This window comes from Orbicella faveolata, unplaced genomic scaffold, assembly GCF_042242905.1.
Source record: "Orbicella faveolata isolate gen_17 unplaced genomic scaffold, um_ofav_v1 contig_25, whole genome shotgun sequence".
Taxonomy (NCBI): domain Eukaryota; kingdom Metazoa; phylum Cnidaria; class Anthozoa; order Scleractinia; family Merulinidae; genus Orbicella; species Orbicella faveolata.
Genome location: NW_028301553.1, coordinates 31,404,734 through 31,424,621, shown reverse-complemented (window position 1 = coordinate 31,424,621; position 19,888 = coordinate 31,404,734). Strand labels below are relative to the sequence as shown.

The following is a 19,888-nucleotide window of genomic DNA, read 5'->3' as shown; positions in this document are numbered from 1 at the left end:
TGAGCCCACGTATGTCTCGTACCTTTTGGTGTATTTCTCGACCTCTTTGTCGCTCAGGCGCTTCACCTGCTCGTGGGTTAACTGCACTCCGATGGCCTCTTTGGCTTTGCCTGTAGACACCAGCACTGCCATCTGCTCACGAAGAGCAGGAATGTCAGGTCCGGGGGCGGTTGCAACTATGCCACCTGTTGGAACACTCGGCGGCTCGGGCTCGGTTTGAAGTAGGTTCATAACTTCTACTAACGCGGCCTCTTCTTCAGCCATTGTTCAAGGCTATATACAGCTTTCATTTTTTTTATTCAAAACGCCTTTACCCCGTAGGGGTGGCGTAGCGAGAACATGAGATAAGAGAACTTTCGCTCTTTCAGCTTTGAAACCAGACCTTTGTACTCATCCTGAGAGAGTTCGCCGGCGTAATCATCAAAAATGGCTTTCGTGGTCTTGGCCGAGGGGGTGTAAAAGAGAACGATCGCCGCCACGTTCTCCCGAAAGGAAGATGTTATGCCGCTCATCTTCTGGGTCAAAACCCAAACGCTGATGCCCATATGTCGAGCAGAAAAGGCGAGATTCACCAGCTCGCCTGTACGCCCTTTCACATCTTTTCGAGGATTATGAGCGTGTTGGTGCCCTCGAAAACCCATCTCACGAGCTTCAACCACATTTCCACCTCGTGCTGCCCGCATATTATCACAAACATTCTTGGATCATTTTCGCTAATTCTGTGGTGCTCGAATGTCAGGCAGATGAGTACGATGTTGTCGAACTTGCCGCGGAAAGTGCCGTAGATCTGGTCCACCACAAACCTTGATTTGCCTGAATTCGTCGGACCCACGATGAGAGCGTTGAATGGAATCTCGCTTGGGTCCATGTTCATATTTAAAACTGTACAGATTCCAGCTGTCTGTCCATAATGTTGAACTGGGAGTCGGAGATTACGAAAACATGGCATTTCACGTCGCCTGAGCCTTCGGCTTTCCGCTCAATTTCCAGCTGGACCCCGTCTGTACTGTTCACAATGCGCGTGCCGCTGCCGTGCATCGACTGATCTGCCATGGAGCGCATGTCAATCACAAGCCCGAACTTATCATTGGTGTAAAATTTTGTCATATTCATGTGCTCGGTTTTATTTTTCTCTTTCACAAAGAAGCGGTGGGCCTCTTTCCACATGTCCTTGCCTTCGATGCCGTCGTTGAAAAGCCTGTTGGGCGAGCCGTTGACCGTGATGCTGACTTTCGTCAGATCCGGGAAGATGAATTTTTCTGAATCTCTGTCGCCCGCAGTATACGGCTCTACAAACAGGAGGAGGAGGGCTTTTAGTGACCTTCTTTGGGCGTTGACTTTGATGTTGATCCTCGTGTCAGTTCCTTTTTTGAAAGACACCTCTTTGTCATGCATCACGTGGTCGTAAGTGAACTCTTTGGCGCTAGAGTAAACGCTGTACGCCTCGTCCGCCAGAGTCTTGCTGCGGATCATTTCGTACTCGAGCTGGATGTTGGTCAGCTTGTATTTCAGCTGGGTTGTGTCGGAGCCCCTGACCACATGTATAGTTTCAGCAAGTTTTACTTCGAACGTGAGGTCGTTGTAAAGGGCCTGGGGGTAGAAAACACCGTGGTTGGTTAAAATCTGGTGGTCAAGCCTGATCCGGTACTTGCTTTCGTATACCTCGTTCAGCTTGTTTTAAGCGTCGACGCCCGAGGTTTTCTTGTCTCCCGTGCCTGAGCGGATCTTGCATAGATCCTCGCTCTGAATCCCTTCGACAATCATCCCGTCTCGCTTTTCCTGCGAAAGGAAAAGGTCTTCGAAAGTTTTGTAGATGTCATATCCAACCGTGCCTTGCAGGATAGTGCCTGCAAACTTCACGACCAGCCTGTCAACGAGCGCCCGCGTGACGTTCTGAACAAGGAAGTTGTTGGCGTGCCCTCCAGAAATGTCGATGTCAAAGCGAAGCGCTAGCGAGCCCGGCACCAGAACCTCGTTCTCGTTCAGCTTGGGCACGGAAACATACAGCTTATCCCCGGGATTGGCTTCGGAGCGGATAAAGGTGATTCGCTTGACCGCGCGCTTGGCCTTCATGGCGTTTAATGTCTTTTCGTTGTACGTTGGGCGAAGGTTCTCTGGCACTGACATTTCGTATAATACCACCGTTTAATATTTTTCTAATTTAAAAAATAACAGAATTGAAATATATTACTATGGCGGAAGGCGGTGGCGAAGTTGGTTACGAAGACCCGGACCTTGACAATAAGCTTGGCAACAATGATGATGATGATGAAGAAGAAGAGGTTGAAAGAACCCAACCTTTTCAACCAGGTGCGGTATCCACTCCCTACCAACCTGGCGCCCCCTACCACGTGGGTGAACAAACGGAAATGCATACTATGCGGCACGAGCAGTCCGGCCTGCCTGACACTTCTTATGCCGAGACGTCATTTTTTGGAGAAGATACCCCTTTGATTGAAACAGATTCGGAACGGAAAAGTGTTTTAGACCGATTAAAAGCAGTATTCCCCAAATTTTCCACTGAAAGATTTGCGGTTATGAAAGGCACCACCGGAAAAAACAAGGGTAAAATTGTTGCAATAGGTAAGCAAGGAGGTGAGTACAAGATTATGAAAGATGACTGGACAGGCTTCACGAAAAAATTTTTAGGCAGCTTCAAAGATCAACTTGGCCCGAATGCTGCAGATATCATAGCTGAAGACCGCGACACCATCAGAGAACAACGGCAAAGACTGGCAGAGGCAGAGATCCAGCTACAACAGGCGGAAATACTCTCTTCGCAAATAGAAGAAGAAAAGAAAGAAGTGGAAGCTCTGAGACATAAAATCGATAAAACTAATGCTCAGATTGATGCCATTCACGATAAACAAGGTTCGAATCTTGAAAGTGAAGCAGAGCTGCGTAGGCTGAAAGAACTGAAAAAGAACTATCAAACCGATCTTGAAAACAAGAAAAAAGAATTAGACTCACTTACAAAAAAAGCAAGAAACATTGAAAAAGAACAAGCCAAGGTTGACAGACTCAGGACCAGCATCACAGCAAAAGAAAGTGAAAAAAACACCATGGAAGAAAGGCTAAACCAAACAAAACCGTTGGACGACCTGAAAGAGCAGGAAAGCGAGCTGCAGTGCCAAAACGAGGAAGACCAGGCAATCATCCAAGATGAGAATGCCTCGCCCTCCGACAAAGAAGCCACAGAAGGCAGAGTGGCAGAAAGAAACGAGGAGATCTTCCGTTTACAAACTCAGATTGCGGAAAGGGAAAGGGGGCGGCCTCTCTTGGAAAGGGTCAAAGAGATCTTCAAAAAATTGGTGTGACCTTGACCACTATTCTTATCGCCGCCGGGACCAAAATCGGAGCTGTCATCGGGGTCCTCACCAGAGGTTTGAAAGCCACCGGCAAGGCTTTGGGGAAGGCCTAAAAGATATTGGCGCGAAACTCGTTTCCATACTGCCTGGGCTCCTCGGGGCAATCGTAAGCTTTCTATTCAAAGCCGCCGGCCAAGTCGTCGGGTTTCTGGCCTAGCATACCTGGTTGCTTATTCTTGCCGTGGTGGCCTTTTTGTTCGAAAAATATTTGAGGAAGCAGCGTTAACTTTACCGCCAAGCCATGAACAGCAAAGCCGATAATCCAACTACACCGACAATTACCGCTGTTTTGTTTATTTCATGTTGCGGCATTTTATCTGGAGCCTTGGGCTCTATTTTTTGCTCCTTTGGTTGTGCTTGCTGAGTTTCGGTCGAAGCTGATTTCCTTGATTCGGCTGTTGCGGCTTTGTGTATCGGGTTGGAAGGATGGATGTTGGGAGGGTTAATTTTTGACGGGCCGCCTGCCATGAGTTTGAGCGCAGCTTTTTTTGTCCCCGGGTTTACCTCGTTGTTGACACCCAGTTTCATCCCGGAGACCGCCTGTTTCAGCTTGTTGTTGTAACCGATTGTGCTTTCGGTGTTTATTATCATTTACGCGGGCATAAGCCAGGCCATTGGGGCTACAGCAAGATTGAGCCTGACCTTCGCTTGATCCACCGCGAGCTGGTACCTTTGCACGCCCTTGGCCAGGTCGGGCTGTCTGATCGCGTCTTCCACCAGAACAAGAAACTCGCTCTGGGCTTCTTTCGCCCGGCCGCCAGAACCGAGAATGCTGCTGCGGACGTTGACTTGCGCGCCCAGGGTGCAGTAAACGAAAGCCTCGATTGACTGGTTGATTCTCGACAAGCCCACCTGCGTCAAACCGGATGCTGTGTTTGGTGCGAACCAGTCCGCTTGAGCATAAGAAGCGGCATCAGGTTCAATGAAATAAAGCAGATTTCCTTTACTTGCCGCACCGCCTTCATCACTGAATTTATAGAGCCCTCCTGGATAAACGGTTCCTGTTTTCAATGGCCCGTGCCCTGTAACGCCAATGTATACACTTCCCAAGCCGTGGTTCGCACCGTGTGTGAAGTGAAAATCGCTCGACGGATCTATGCCGAACTCGTCGCATAGCCTTTTGTATGAAGCAACGTCATAATGATTATTCATTTGGCTGAACGTCGGGTCTCCGGGCAAAGCGCTTATGCTCTGAATACCTCCTAGCTGGTACAAAATGCGCCTGACCGTGAAATACACGTGCAAGATGTAAAAAGCTCTTATCTGCGGGGGGAGATTCATCCCGTTGTCAAAGATTTCGCGAGAAACTCCACACCCTTGTGTCGCGCAGAAAACCCCGAAGTTGAGCTGTTGCGGCCAATATTTCATGTCAGGCCCTCCTAAGCAGTGTTTTGATTCGGTTCCAGAATCGTGCCTGAGTTTGGTTTTTTGGAATATTTCTCGGAATTTTGTTGTGAAATATTGGTCAGGCGTGACGTAGATTTTGATTTCGGCGTTGAATATTTTCTTCAAGCTTGGCGCTTTTCCGCCGAAAGGTTCTGCAGGGATTGGCAAGGAAACTTTTGAACCAAGTGGTGACAATTGGTAAGGAAAACCTCCGCTGTCTCCCAAACCTAGCGTTTGTTTCATTTCCGCACTCCAATACCGCCTGTCTGAACCGAAGACGCTTTGTAACGAGCCTTCGCTTTCTTTGAAAAACACCTCTGCGGTTGCGTTATTTTTCTCGTCGATGCTTTCTTGTGAAACGAACCGGCTTTTGTCCGCTTTTGGAAAGTGGTTTAAAAACTTTGTCCACGCCTTTTTCTTCGCGGCATCCACTTTTTTCACAAACTCGGGATCTTTCCACAAATTCGCCATCTTATTTGGACACAATTTTGTTTGTTAAATATAAAATGGTTGTTCTCACTATTGTCACACAAAAGAACGGAGAGACTATCTATTTTGAAGACCCGATACCGAAAGTCCATTTCATGAAACTCATATCTTGTTGTTTATACAACAGTTGGGACACTTTGAAAAAAGAGGGTTCAGCCACCTTGGGAGATGAAGACAAAGATAGAGCTTTATCAGTTAGTAAATTACTCCCAGGGCATTACAGTTTAGAAAGATTGGCAAAAGAAATAGACGGTCTGTTCGCCAAATATCAATATAAAGAGTTGCAAACAGCAATAAACCAACCTGTTGGCCAGCTTGTAATCAGAAATTTTGGGGCTGGGGCAAAACCTATTGAACTTGATCGCGATTTAGCCAATTTGCTTGGTATTGGGAGAAAGTTGCTTCCTATAACCTTCGTAAAACGGCTTAGATCTCCAACGACATATTTTATTCATTGTAATTTGATCGACACAGAACGGAATCTGTTCAATGGCAAAAGGTCAGATGTATTAGCCCTGTTTGATGTGAAAGGGAAGCCTTTTGAAAATGTAAGCTACCAGGGTTCTCCGCAACAGGTTTTGCGAGACTGTTCTACAGACGAGTTTATAAAAAGCATTACCATTAGCGTCAAAGATGAAAATGGCGAACTCTTTGATTTCAAAGGCTTCCCGCTTCTTTTTGAATTAGAGTTAAATTAGATTTCTTTATATACGCAATGTCTTCAGCAAATCTGTTACCTCCAAGCGCGCCGCCTGCCGAGCCTCTCTATCCAGTACTGGCGGCGCCTTCTCAAAATTTCCGCTTGCAAAAAATCAACGAGATTTCCAACACTTTGGACCGTGAGATCGGCCACTATCGCCTCGTTGCTAAAAAATACAAACGGACGAGAAAGTTCGTTAATTGGAGTGCCGCCGGCTCCACTGTTCTCTCGGCAGCTTTTTCCAGCGCTAGTTTTGGCTCCGCCCTGTCTTTGGTTGGCCTGCCGGTAACAGTTCCTTTAGGCGGCGCTGGGGGGTGTTTCGCTCTCGTTTCTTCGGGGCTGATAATCGCCAGCAAAAAACTCGAGTCGAAAATAAAAAAACATCAAGAGATTACCACGCTCGCCGTTGCCAAGCGGGATACAATCAACAGACTGCTCTCCAAAGCTTTGAATAACAACGAAGTGTCTTCCCACGAGTTTGACACCATCCTTTCCGAGTTTCAATAGTATAACGCACTCAAGGAACAAGTCAGGGCAAAGATGCTTCGCCAACCGTCAAAGAGAAAGCTTACCGATGCCGATGTTAAGAAACTGGAGAAAGACATCCGCAGCAGGCTTGAAGCTGAACTGATAAAAAAAATAACAGACCCCCCGCTTCGAACTGACTTTTAGAAACGGACGGTTTTATTTGCATATTATAAAAACATGATTGTCTGCTTCCACTTGATTGCGTTTCTCGCCCACGAATTTTTCGCACCTGAGTGGCTAAAAGATTCTCGCGATATTACGCGCGAGGTCGTTTCGGCTATGCTTGATGCCGATGAGGTTTTTTACTAGGGAACACCACCTTTTTTCGCTAACGCTCCCTGCCAAAAAGGAACCACTCATGCCAATCATAGGTCCAGGAGCATACTTTTAAAAAATTCTTGTACTCAGGGCTGTCTACTATGAGAGGTATTAACCCCATCGGCGGGCTTATCGATGCTTTATGAAGAGTTCCCTCACCTTCGAAACAGGGGAAACAACATCCATCGAAACGGCAGTTCGCGTATTCAAAGCAAATTATCTTTGGCACAATCTGCTGCATGTATTGGCATAAAGGCAGTTTTGAAATATGCTCGTGTACCTTGTCCCAGCCCATTTCCTTTTTTTGTCTCATTTTTATTGCGAGATACTCTTTATAAATAATCTCACGAAGCTCTGGAGGGAGGTTTTGGACGGCCTCGGAAAGTTGACAGTTGCTTGTTTGCAGAACATCGGACGAATATCTTGCTGCAGCCATCGCGGCGGTATACTTAGGAAAAAACAAGCCTCTAATAGAAAATAATTCTGTGACACGTGTGGTGCGGTGCTTTGATGCTTTCTTCGCGGCTTTCTTCGATGGTTTCTTTTTGGTAACTTAGAGTAGTAGTAAAGTGCTGGTTCTGTGATAAAAACATAACTATGGTTATGTAAAAACAGGGTGGCTTCTAATCCGACTTTGGAGGATTTAGAGGCCACCCTATGTTACATAAAAATGTTATGTTTTAGTCACAGAACCAGCACTTTACTACTACTCAATTTATAACCAAAATGGCCAAAATCGATACCCTATTTATGACCCAAACGGCTGAAAAACCCTAACCTTTGGGGTCTCTCATACAGATACCTATGTAGCCCATATAAGGGAGTAACCCCCTCCTGGGTAATTGGTCACGTTACAACTCGTGTGACACTTTGACGAAGCTGGTGCAGCTTTCGTTGTGTAAACGGCCAGATATAACGGATCCCGAAGTTTATTTTATGCGCTGTGCAAGATACTAAAAGACAAGCATCAAGCATAAAAGAGAAGTAAAGCCCATCATTCATCGCAAAACATAGTTCCATTCAAGCGTGTCGTGTTCATTCAGGTTCATTTCCCAGCGGTGCAACCGGCAAGTGTTCGTTGTTGTTGTTTTTTAAATTCGGGCATATAGCCCTCAGGCTCCCAGTAGTATTGGCAGTAGTACAGGATTCAGTTGCCATTAAACGGTAAAAGAAAACTTACGATTTTTTTCTTCTCCTAGTGCTACCTCTGCGGCAGAATTTATTGAAGGGTCAGGTCGACGGCTTAACGGTTAATTTCTGCAGACCGGCGCCATTATTTACTTTTGGAGTCTCGCAAGTCTTGAGAATTGATCAACTTTAACGCAACCTTCACCTCAAAACTGGATCTAGAATGTACACAAGTATTAAAGGAACCTATTTGCCACTACTCAGAAGGTCAACAAACGAACCTGAACGGAAGAAGATGTATTTTCACCGGGTGCCAGAGTTATGCAAATGAGCTTTGACACGAGCGATAGCTAGGTAAACACACTGACTGTGGCAGATTTTAATCTGTTCTCGTGGGCAATCCAAGGAGATACCCACCGGTTTGAACTTATAGAACGGTTTATTAAGGTATGAAATTTACTGTGATATGCTTTTTGGGCTTCATTTAGACCCAACTTTTGAGATTTTCCCCGTCAAATTTGGCTAAATTTTAGTAGGTGATCAGAGGCCTCGGAGTGGGGTGTCTTCCAGCCTCGCTGGTAAGCTTAGAATTTTTCGAAAAGTTTCAATATTTCGTCAGTCAAAGTAATGAATGTACCTTAAAATTCGTGTGAAAACGAAATTCCGTGAGCTGCATTTTAGGCGACGTAGCACGCTTCACAAAATCGGTGAATTTTACCTTTCTGATCACGGTCGGCAACCTCAGTTCGGCCAAAATTCAATGTTGGCTCGTAGCAAAGCAAAAATAAGGAATTGGAAAATAATAAATTGCTTTTTCATATATATGTGTCAAACCCTTTTCACTGACAAAAAATGAAGGAAAATAATTTTTGGTCCCGAAGTCGAGTGGACCGCTTTAAGCGGGACTGCCACTTAAGGCTTAGACGTGCAATGGACAAGACATTTCTAGCTGCTGTTGGCCTTATTTGCTCTTAACTTTGAGGTAGCTAAAATCTGTTGAAGTCTGGATAGGGCATTCCCCGCTGGACAAAATTCAAGTACATCCGGGACACTGCTATTTGCGAGCAAAACATGGCCACGAGCAGAGTGAAGAACATTAGGTCAAGCGCTGATCGTGAGTAGAATTTTCTTATTTTATCAATTTTAGGCGTTCTCGGCCTAGCTAAGTATCAGAACTGTCTGTGATTCGCTAGCGCGGAGGAAATTTATTTGCGTGGCTTCCGGGAGATAATTGACGTAACGACAACATGTTGAGTATTCGCTAACTCATAATTATGGCCTAGTTTCTTTGAAGTTCAATCGATTCTCGATTAGGAGGCTCTTGTTCAGTCCATTTAGGACGATACAGGTTTTAGAATGCTATAGATCAGCTCTCCGCCGCGGTTTTGACATCTGTACGTTCGTGTTGATTTAGACTCCAATTTCATGTTAAAACCACTCTTAATTAAATTGGGCAATTCACGATTCAACGAAAAGACGGTGAATTGTCTTCCTGGGCTCAAAAGGCATACAGGAGAGTTATTTCCTTTAATTTGAGCTACGATAAGCCTTATGGAAAGCTAGCTCTAGGACAGAATTGTATCAAGATTATCAGTGACAAGTCAAATTCTGTGGCTGTGCTTTTGCGAATCCAGACAGAATTATTGAAATTAAATGTGACGTAAGGGCTACTTTTTCGCTGAAATATAGAAGTAAATAACCGATTCGACCACTTACCATGCTCTTCTCGCAACGATCGGCTAATTTAACCCACAGTAAAGACATAGAGAGGTTATTTAGGTGAAATCGCAGAGATTAAGCCTGTCTAAATTAGTACCGCGAATCAAATGATCAATTTAAGCTCTAATTTGGCTTTGTTTGGCTCGTTCGACTCATTTGTAGCGACTTCAAAGGCTTGTCTAGGCATGGTATGCCCTCTGTTAAGAGTACACGGGGTAGATAGCACTCTCAGTACGACATGGCCATATTTATGTACACTATCTGACCGATTTTCCAAAAACATGCCCGTTATTTTGGTCCAAAGTCTTTAACACGGTTTTCATAAATCCAGACATATTTATACTTCATATCTTTTAAGCTTTGTATATCTTACTAAGTTCATATACTTCATTTATTTATTTATTTATTTATTTATTTATTTTATACATTATTCATTAAATTGTGAATAGTATTAACTTTATGTAGCTAAGGTATAATTTACTGTGTAAATATAGAGTCCCCAATAGGCCATTTTCGATATACTGAAATTCTAACATGGCTCCGAAGCTTGGGGGAATAAAACAAAAGAAATTCATCATTCATCACTCAACCTCGATATGATTTCTTTTGTTTTATTCCCTCAAGCCTCGGAGCCAAGTTAGAATTTTAATATATCGAAAATGGTCTATTAGTTTTTTTGAGCTTAATACTATTGACACTTTAATAAAGTCATTCATTCATTTATTCATTCATTTATTCAAGGCTATTTGTAAAGAGAATCAACTGAGTGAATTTTACTTTAAGCTAATCCATCGCATTGTCGCTACGAAGAAAGAGCTTACTCTCTATGGAATTACACACAATAATAGATTTTTCTACTGTGGTGAGCCTGACTCAGTTCCTCATACATTTCAAAACTGTAGCACAACAACTTCTTTTCACAATCGGCTGTTGAACTAGTTCAATGAGATGCATAACACCTCAATATCCCCGGCAAACTACGAATTATTGTTTGGTAACGCGTTTGGGAAGGAAATTGAATCTATGTTTATTATATGCTAACTATTATCTACAGTACCACAAGGTAAATGAGAGGAATCTTGCCTGGATTGAATTTACTACAAAAGTAAATTACAAGTTAAGAATAGAAAATCAAGTTTCTGGTATTCCTTTATGATGCTTCTTCGCATTTTCTGTTCTGTTAATGCTTTTAAAAGGCATTAGATTGATACAACGATATGTCGTTTTAAAGAATAGGGTGATATATTGCTAGAATAATTGTTAGATTAATTAAACGATATGCAATTTAAAAAATACGTGTATTGCTGTTACGAATTTAACGTTCCTTTAAATAATTGTTAAAAGTAAGTAGGGTAAAGAAGCTGTCTTGCAATGCAATTATGTAAGTAGCTCTGTTGTATTGTAAGTAGTGTATTTAGCTTTTATGTTATTGTTTTAGTGTAAAGTAGCAGCAAGAGTATTGTTAAGTGATCTAAAGTGTTAGCAAACATAATAAAATAAATAAAAAAAATCAAAGTGTATTAATTTTGCCCTTGAATTGCGATGGTTTTCTTTGAAGTCTAATGTTTGAATTACAAAAAGGGTAAAAAAGATGTAAATAGTAAACACAAGGTAAAATAATATATATGTACTCGTTAGTAGAGAAAATAGTCAAGAAACGGCAGGCAACAATGTACAATCTTGGACAAAATAAAATAAGAGATGAAGCCACCCCTCGCCCCCGAAAGACAACCCCACCCGAATCAAGGATGAACTGGGGCTAGGCCCGAAGCGCACCATTTTTCCATCATTGAAATAAGGGGGGGGGGGGGGGGGAGAGGGGTGGTCTTAATTTTAAAATCAAATAGCAAATATGCCTTATCGCATTTCCAAACAGCGAGAGAAGAGAAGTGAAAACGTGATGCGGAGCGGAGTGTTGCAAAAGATCTTCATACATCTTCGTACATCTTCTCACTTGCAAATCGACGTAAAGATGAGCACGTACGTATCGCAGAATGGATAATTAGCTAAGTTCTCTTCACAAAGAGTTCGAAAACGTAAAGAAGCGGCCGCCATTTAGTTAGCAACCACAGGTTGCAAGAGTATTCGCACTCTACAATAGAATAGATATTAAGTAGCGTAGTCAATAAGAGAACAGCATTAGTGATGGAATGCTTGTATATTTATAGAGAAACCGGATAGAAACACAAAGATAATGTTTACTATTTCGTCTTATTTCAATTCTCAAAATGTAAAGTATCTTTGCTCGAGTCATTGGTTACGTTAACAGCTCCTGCTAGCTCTTCTGTCACCGCGCGTCTTCGCACAAGAGGTTTTTTGAACAACAGATATTATTTGAAGTGAAAACTACCAGTAAAAGAGCGCGACGTTTCGACCGAACTTCGGTCCTTATCAAGCTTAACAGTGAAGATAAAAATTTTTGCATAAGTATAAATATAAGACAAAGAAGTAAAAGTATGTAAGTTTTAAAAAAACCTTTACTTTTAACATATATTAAGTCCGGCATTATCTAATCTCCCCTTTGAAGCCTATAATATATTTTCCTCTAGCATTACTTACCTGGCCCTTCACAGAGTGAGTTTCGGGATTGCTCTCTGCCTCTTGTAATTTAACTCGATCTCTACCACACCTGGCTCGTAAATCTAGTAATGCCTTGTTAGTCTTGTCAATCTGCTTAGGGTTAAGGCACATGACATAATTAAAATATATTGACATTTATGATCCATCATATATTTTCGCTCGGGCGCGATTGGTCTAAACGGGTCACGAGACTGAATATCCCCCAGCTTGGGAAATATCCGAGTGATGTTCCCCAATTTTCAAAACTGCGCATGTTAACAAAACTATTTGAAGGATAATAAACACAATAGCCTGCATTTGGCGGGAATATATGCTCGGATATTTGTCAATGGACATTATATGTTAGCTTCTCGGGAACGATAATGTCCGTGGACAAATTTCCGAACAAATTTTCGCGCCAAATAGAGGCTATTGTTATATATACACAGAAATTTGTTCAATTACTTACAGTTATATTTATATTTTTTTCGAAGAGGGCAAGGTAGCGAATCCTGCAATCTGATTCAATTTTTAGCGCGGTCCGGATATTCCTATCTCCGACCACGGTCTCGGTAACGTTTTCATATCGGTGATATCAATTTTCGTGAGTGAACTAGCGGTAATCGTTAACCTTTGCCCTTTTTACACTTCCATTGACGATTAATCTACACAAGACTATCGCTATTCATTTAAAAATGGCAAGGGAAGTCACTGTAAGTAAATTCAAACAAGTGCTTTATTTGTGAGAGTTGTTTGTAGCTCGGGAAAGTAATGGCGCGTCATCTTGTGTTTTTCTTGACCTACTATTTTCATTAAAAAACGACTCAATTTCAGTCGAGGTTACTTCTCTGATCTCTGGTTTAATTTAGAGAGTTTCTGCAGAATAAACGTAATGAATTCCCTCGCTTTCTACTATTTAATTTACTGCGTAAAAGCCTGATTTCAAGTGATTCGCAACGACTGACAGAAACTTTCCGAGAGTAAGCAAACAAGTATAAATCACAAAAATTAATTAACAATAAGGGTCGAATCGGCCCTCGTCGAATTTTATTCGTAAAATTAACGGAGGTGAAAATGTATCCTATATAGATGATCTAGCGTTACGCTTGCATTGCACTTGTTTAGTTTGGTAGTGGATTTCTTTGCACATGTGACACGAGAAAGCCCAGACATAGGGCCTTTGATTCACTATACGGACCTCCCCGCCAGTAAACAACATATATATCTTAACGAAACACTAATCTATCAATTGCTATGTAACAAAACTAGTAAGTAACGTGGACGGGTAGAAATTAATGTAAACTAGCACACCTAGCAGGCGAAGAATGCTGTACACGGCCTAGTTATCCAATGAGTGACTTGTTTCGTGACTGTAAGAATCAAAGGCTACTTTTTGTAAGGAATTTGCATGAGAATTTGGCACGTGGCAGTAAAACAAGATTTGACCTCACGTAAAAGTCAGTGTAAGAAAAAAATCACAGAAAATTCATCTTGGTAAACCTTTAGAAAAATGGCTGCTCTTTTGATCTGAAGAAAAGGCAGCCTAGAAACAGTGTGTAGACAAATAATATTGAAGAGAGCAACATTTCACGTTTGTTACAATTACACACTTTAATCTCTAAGTTGTTTTGTGGGTTGCCAAGCAACTGAGGGTATAAAAATTGAATTTCAAACTCCATATGCTTTCCTAAAACGATTCTGTCTTTAAGTCGGAGGTGGCTGCTCGTTTCTCCTGATGGGAATTTCAATCAAGTTGCCCTTTGAAGTAACGACTCATACTCTCAAGACTTTACAATGGAGAAGGGGTTTGATAGAAGCTTCCTTAGGTTTTTGCGATTACAATTTACTTTGAAAGCATTTCGACTTTTGTAAATAGTGTGAAGATACCATACCCACAGCTATTGGGCTTCTTGAAGCCCTGTTATTATGCTTAGCGGGATTTTAGCGGAATCTATATAAGGCAGAGAGAACACAGCTTTTTGTAATTTCTCCCTTAAAACCTTTCACTAGAATCCCTAAGGGTAACATGGTAGTTCCTTTTTACAGCTGGCAAAGAACATGAATAATTGATGTTACAAAGGATACTGCCAATCCCTTCTCACACCACGATATGGCGTCTCCATAACAATGTAGATGCTCACAAGCACTTGCTCCTACAATCAATTATTTAATATCAGGTCAAAAAAATACTATTTACAATGCACAGAAGGAAACATCTAAAACCTGATTTATTCTTGTAAAAAGCCATATTCGTAATTTGGTATTGGACTGAAAATAGCTTGCAATGGAGGCTCATGAGGGGAAATGTCATTAAAAAGAGATTAATGTCATTTGCATTTGAAGATTTCTGTTCGGTAGCTGTCGGCTTTATGTTTATAAATCTGTCGAGTCAAGGATTTTACCTGTTTTTATAGCTTTAATCGAAGTCTGTTCCAACTTGACGGCAGCAGTTGCATCATTTAGGGCCTCGCGATAATTCCCTGATTTATAGAATTGAGAAAAACATTTCACGCACAGCAGAAAAGAAGTAACGAATACGTATATGCAATAAAAGCTCACGAGGTTCCAGAGGTATAAAAGAGCATGTTTTCTTTCAATGTTCAGACTCAATCTAGGGGCACGGAAGAGATCTGTTTTGATCGTCGAACTATAGTTGACTTCCGATAACTTAAATATTCAAGAGCGTGTAATGGAGAGTTCGAATCATCGGGTGATGGGAACGAACACCGGACATTGCAAAATAAAACTGTAAGCGTTTTAATCAGGTTTATTGCTGAGAAAGAGTACAACTGGTACGATGCTTCGGATCACACGATATGATCTTACGCGAGCACTATCAGGTGATGGTATAACCATGGGTGAATATCAGTCGATAGTGCCCGTTCAGAGTAGTCGCTCATGAAATGCAAATTCCTATTTCATTTTTTAGATGAAGTAAAATAGTTTATATCTACAGTGTTGATTTCTGTTTGAGGATAGCACGAAGAAGTAGCTTTCTTAAAACCGCAATGAACTACGACACGGTGAAATAACAATTAATCGAGCGTAAAGAGGTTTGAGATTGTAAAGAGAAGACACTCCTTATATTTTTACGGCGTTTTTGCAGGTCAATATTTGACATAAAGAATTGTATCTATACATACAAGTTTCGTTTCACGCAAAAAAGGAAAACCTTAGCGAAAAATACCAAGGCGGAAAATACCAGAAAATTTACTGGTGAACATCAAAGACAATTATGCATCTATTTCTCGCTTATTTCTATTAAACAATAGAGTGTTTCTGTCGAGGAACTATCGGCTGATAGTTACCCCGCGGAAATTTGATGTTCTTGAAGCAAATATGCTAGTTTTAAGAGCATCAAATTTCCAAGGGGCAACTATCAGACCGATAGTTCCGAGGCATAAACGCTCTATTGTCTTTATTGTTCACCACTAAATTTTCTTCCGCGCGCCAGTTCAAAAATCATGTTGAATTATTTTCAATTTTTTTAGATGAAAGCCGTGGAAGCCGAATGTAAAATCTGAAAAAGAAAACAAACAAAAACTCTTTTCATACAAATTCAATTGGTTATTTTCTATAAGCCCGCTTGTTTACAGAAATATTTTTACGGACGAGTACTAGCCATCCGGGTATTTTCCTCGGACGGGCACTATAGGCTAATAGTGTCTCTCCGCGGATGAACACTATCGCGTCACGTGATCAATTTAAACCAATACGAATAGTGGTGAACTATAAGAGCTGATAGCTGTCCCCGGAAAGTTAATTTCCCAATATCATCTGCTAAACGCAAAGAAAGCAACAATTAAAACTGACAAGATCAAGATCTTACCGAGACGGTAATAAGCTGTTGCCCTGTTGCTGAACACTTCTGCTATCGCTGAAAAAGCAAAACTGACTTCATCAGTAACTTATTTTGTACAGTACATTGAATAATTTGTTTCCCTTACGTTGACGTTTTCCTTTCCCTTTATTTTTGCCTCCTAAAGTCCAATCTCCACGTCCACGTCGTAGGAGGTGGAAACAGGCAAAGTAGGGGATTGTTAGGCAGAATGATGTATGGTGGGAGGTGTACAATGGACACTTACGACTCAACTCCATGACCTGGGCTATGCACATGACAAATGTCATTTATCCGAGAAACTGCAAAATATGCAAATCAAGAGTGACCATCCGGCACTGGGTGCAGAGAAAACGGGCCTCAGGATCAGCAAAGAAAAGACCGAAGTCATGAGAGCCAGTAGCAAACAGCGTGAGAAGATCAAGCTGAAACATGAGGAACTGGAGGACGTTCAGAGCTTTACGTATTTAGGGAGTGTCGTCACATTAGACGGAAGAGCGGATGAAGATATAAAAAGCAGGATAGGCAAAGCCAGGCAGGCCTTTAAACCCTAAGACCAGTGTGGAACTCAACATCAATATCCACAAAATCCAAGCTACGAATCTTTACTACCAATGTTAAGTCAGTTCTTCTACATGGTTCCGAGACCTGGAGAATCACAAGATCCATATCAAAGAAGCTGCAAATCTTCACTAATCAATGTCTGAGAAGGATCCTTAAGATATACTGGCCAGAGAAAATCAGCAACAGGGAACTTTGGGAAAGAACAGAGCAAGACTGTATTCCAGTAGAGATCGCCAGGCGCAAATGGAATTGGATTGGCCACACATCGAGGAAACCAACATCTGACACAACCTGGCCCTAGAATGGAATCCCCAGGGTAAAAGGAAGGTAGGAAGAATATGAAGTCACTGACCTGATATGGTCAGCTTTTTGGTCGAATTAAGGTACAGTTAATGCTTAATCGGGAGGCGTGGTGACCTCATGGTTAGTGCGCTCGTCTCCGGATCGAGCGGTCCGGGTTCGAGCCCTGGCCGGGGACATTGTGTTGTGTTCTTGGGCAAGACACTTTACTCTCACAGTGCCTCTCTCCACCCAGGTGTATAAATGGGTACCGGCGAACTTAATGCTGGGGGTAACCCTGCGATGGACTAGCATCCCATCCAGGGGAGAGTAGAAATACTCCTAGTCGCTTCATGCTACAGAAACCGGGATAAGCTCCGGCCTGATGGGCCACTTGGCTCGCATGCAGACTTTACCTACCTACCTTACCTAATGTTTAATCGTAGGTTTTTGGTACAATTCGGCTTCGGCCAGCTCGTTTGATTTCGTCAATAACCAATAAAACAATTTTTTTTGTTGTTGTTGTTGCCCCAGAGTTTCCTCCGGCGACCCATCTGCTGACCGCGGGGCTAGGCGCGTCGGCCAGGCTAAAAACTAACCAAACAGGTTCGATTTGGTGTAAAATTAATATTGTATAGATAACAAACTAATTGGCAGTTATTTTTCTCACCTTTGAGAGTAGCATCATCATAATCAAGTTTTTCATCAGAAGGGCCTGGTCCTGGAGCTGGGCCTTGCGCTATGACTGATAATACGTCGGGAAAAGTAACTTCACTTTTTTATTTAAAAACTATTTAGAGCGGTTTTCACTTGAGTGTCAAAACTTAGTTGGTTTTGCATCACTGCACTACACGATTGGCTTAAAAAAAGGTCGCGCCACTTTTTCTTATTCGCTCGCACACGTTTTCCTGCGCTTCGCTTCAACTGCATGTGTTTCAAGTTTTGATTGGTTTACTGGATTCTCTGTGTCCTGTCAGTGACTGGCTAGAGTGATTACTTTGATTTTTGATACTCAATTAAAAAAGGCTCAATTTCCTAACTAATAAACGATGATTTACAACAGAATAAAAATTAATGACAATTAATAACAAATAACACTGCAAAACGACAAAAATAATGGTTAAGTTCTAAAAAAGAAGGTCTCGGATCTGTCTTTTGTCTTGTTTCGCATCATTACATCTTAAGCATATATTTCGTTGTTTCACTGTTCCCAGGTATTAAGGGCATCCAAGCCTGATAAATTAGTTATTTCGGCTTATCGACTAAGTTATAGGGAATGGCATTAGATTTTCACAGTCTACAGTGTAGACACTATCAATAACATCACGCTTGAAGTTCCACGACTATTTTAAAACCAAGTAGTTTCCTTTGCAGTATTGGATACCTTTAAACCAGCCGAGCATTGAAACAGATGTGAAATATTTCATTTCTTGTGAAGTTTTTACTGGAGTTTTTTTCCTTCTCACCTTCTAAAACATCTTCATCAAAATCCACTCTTGCTTCATGCGATCTGACTTGACTTTCCGCCATGACTGAAATATACAAGAATGTTCACATTGTTACCTTCTAAACCTCACTACCAAACACCTCTAAAGACTTTATGAACATGACTGACTAGAACTTGCTTTAAGTCAACCAATCCCGTTTCATTTAACTTCCATGACGGCAGCCCCCCAGACTCAGTCAGTTACAAAAATGTTAATTTACTTCCCAAGAGCGTGGACAAAGGAAACAATTCGAGAGCGCTGATTTGTACAATAGTAAAAATAGGTCAGGCGATAGGGGGTCCCCCTTATTATTTAAAACATTGATGTGCCTCGTGACCATACGAAAGTATGACCATAGTACACGTGAATCAACGTTCTCTAAGAGAACGATGAAAGTTTCCATTAGAACCGTCAAAAAATTGTATTTAGTCTTTGGCACAAAGGCCAAGTTTTGAATGTCTCGGTTGCGTGACTTGCATTAAAGTCACAAGTAGGAGTTACTTAACTAAGCTGGTCGTTTTCAAACACAAAACCGAAAAAGAAGATACTTTTAGCTTGATTCATAACAATTACATCGGCACGGACAATAAGGCCAAACAGAGATGAGATTAAAGAAAGAAGTCCAAACGCATTACTTCGAACACGCCGAAAAGTTTGCACCACCACCCACCCAACCCGCCACCCCCCGGAACACAATACATTGAAACTCAAATTATTCCACAGCACGTGAAGATATTAATCCCTAATCAAAACAAGTTTGACACACAAATTCAGTGAACATGGCTGACTAAAAGTTTTGCATATGCATTCTTGATGCCGGCGAAGGAGACTGCAATTCTGTACTCTCGCTGTCGTCCGTTGTTTATAAGTTTCATCTCGACAGATGGTTCAAATAAGAGATCTAAGAAATTACTTGCATTAACTAATTAACATTTCAAGAGTGCGACCAAATTTAAAATACAGACGATGAGTACAAAAGAGTCGACGAAGATTATGAATAATCATATAGAACCCCTACCTCAGGCCTTCACCTGGGCGAAACAGAAGACTATGATTCAGGTGCCTCGGTAGCCTATGGAGATAAGTTTACAGTAATTACTCCACGGGTCGATAAGAAACATTGGAAAAGCTTGAGTTTCTGAATCTTCGAAACTTCTGCACAACTACGTTACCATGCATTGTAAAACGACTGAATGTGAAACCAAAAGTTGAAGTACAAATAATCAAATAGGGGTTTTTCCCTCATTCCAGCGCATCTGGCTCGTGCCCTCATAATATTAATCTGGCTTGTACACGTGATCAGTAGTGTAAGAGAAAGGATTCGAAAAGTCCCCCGTATGTTAATTACTTGATTACTTGGTATTTTTTGTTAGTTTTTCATTTTTGATTACGAATACAACTTTATTGCGCAAGTATTTAAACATCAAACGACTATCAGCTGTGTCAATCCGTGACACATTTTGTCTGGTTCCCCTTGCTCTCCCTTACCCCACCCTGTTCAGAAGAGCTGTAAAAGCAGTTTCCT

At 41.8% G+C, this 19,888-nt stretch overlaps 2 protein-coding genes and 2 pseudogenes across 2 annotated transcripts in view; 1 reads left to right on the top strand and 3 right to left on the bottom strand.

Annotated features, from left to right (window-relative positions):
* The window catches only part of LOC110048258 (uncharacterized), a 37,008-nt gene extending 17,573 nt beyond the window's left edge, over positions 1 to 19,435 (bottom strand). The window contains exons 1-7 of the mRNA XM_089295010.1: positions 19,395 to 19,435; positions 18,343 to 18,408; positions 17,547 to 17,621; positions 16,025 to 16,072; positions 14,598 to 14,675; positions 14,281 to 14,348; positions 12,196 to 12,306 (exon numbers count right to left, since the gene is read on the bottom strand). Coding sequence (XP_089151136.1) covers positions 12,196 to 12,306; positions 14,281 to 14,348; positions 14,598 to 14,675; positions 16,025 to 16,072; positions 17,547 to 17,621; positions 18,343 to 18,406 — 444 coding nt within the window. The 5' untranslated portion in view covers positions 18,407 to 18,408; positions 19,395 to 19,435. The remainder of the gene's footprint in view (positions 1 to 12,195; positions 12,307 to 14,280; positions 14,349 to 14,597; positions 14,676 to 16,024; positions 16,073 to 17,546; positions 17,622 to 18,342; positions 18,409 to 19,394) is intronic.
* LOC149109876 (uncharacterized) lies at positions 732 to 2,127 on the bottom strand. Its single transcript, XM_089295013.1, has one exon. The coding sequence runs from the start codon at positions 2,125 to 2,127 to the stop codon at positions 1,678 to 1,680; it is 450 nt and encodes a 149-aa protein (XP_089151139.1). The 3' UTR covers positions 732 to 1,677.
* Positions 732 to 7,479, bottom strand: LOC149109874 (uncharacterized; annotated as a pseudogene).
* LOC149109875 (uncharacterized) lies at positions 2,193 to 3,594 on the top strand (annotated as a pseudogene).
* Positions 19,436 to 19,888: the final 453 nt, after the last annotated feature.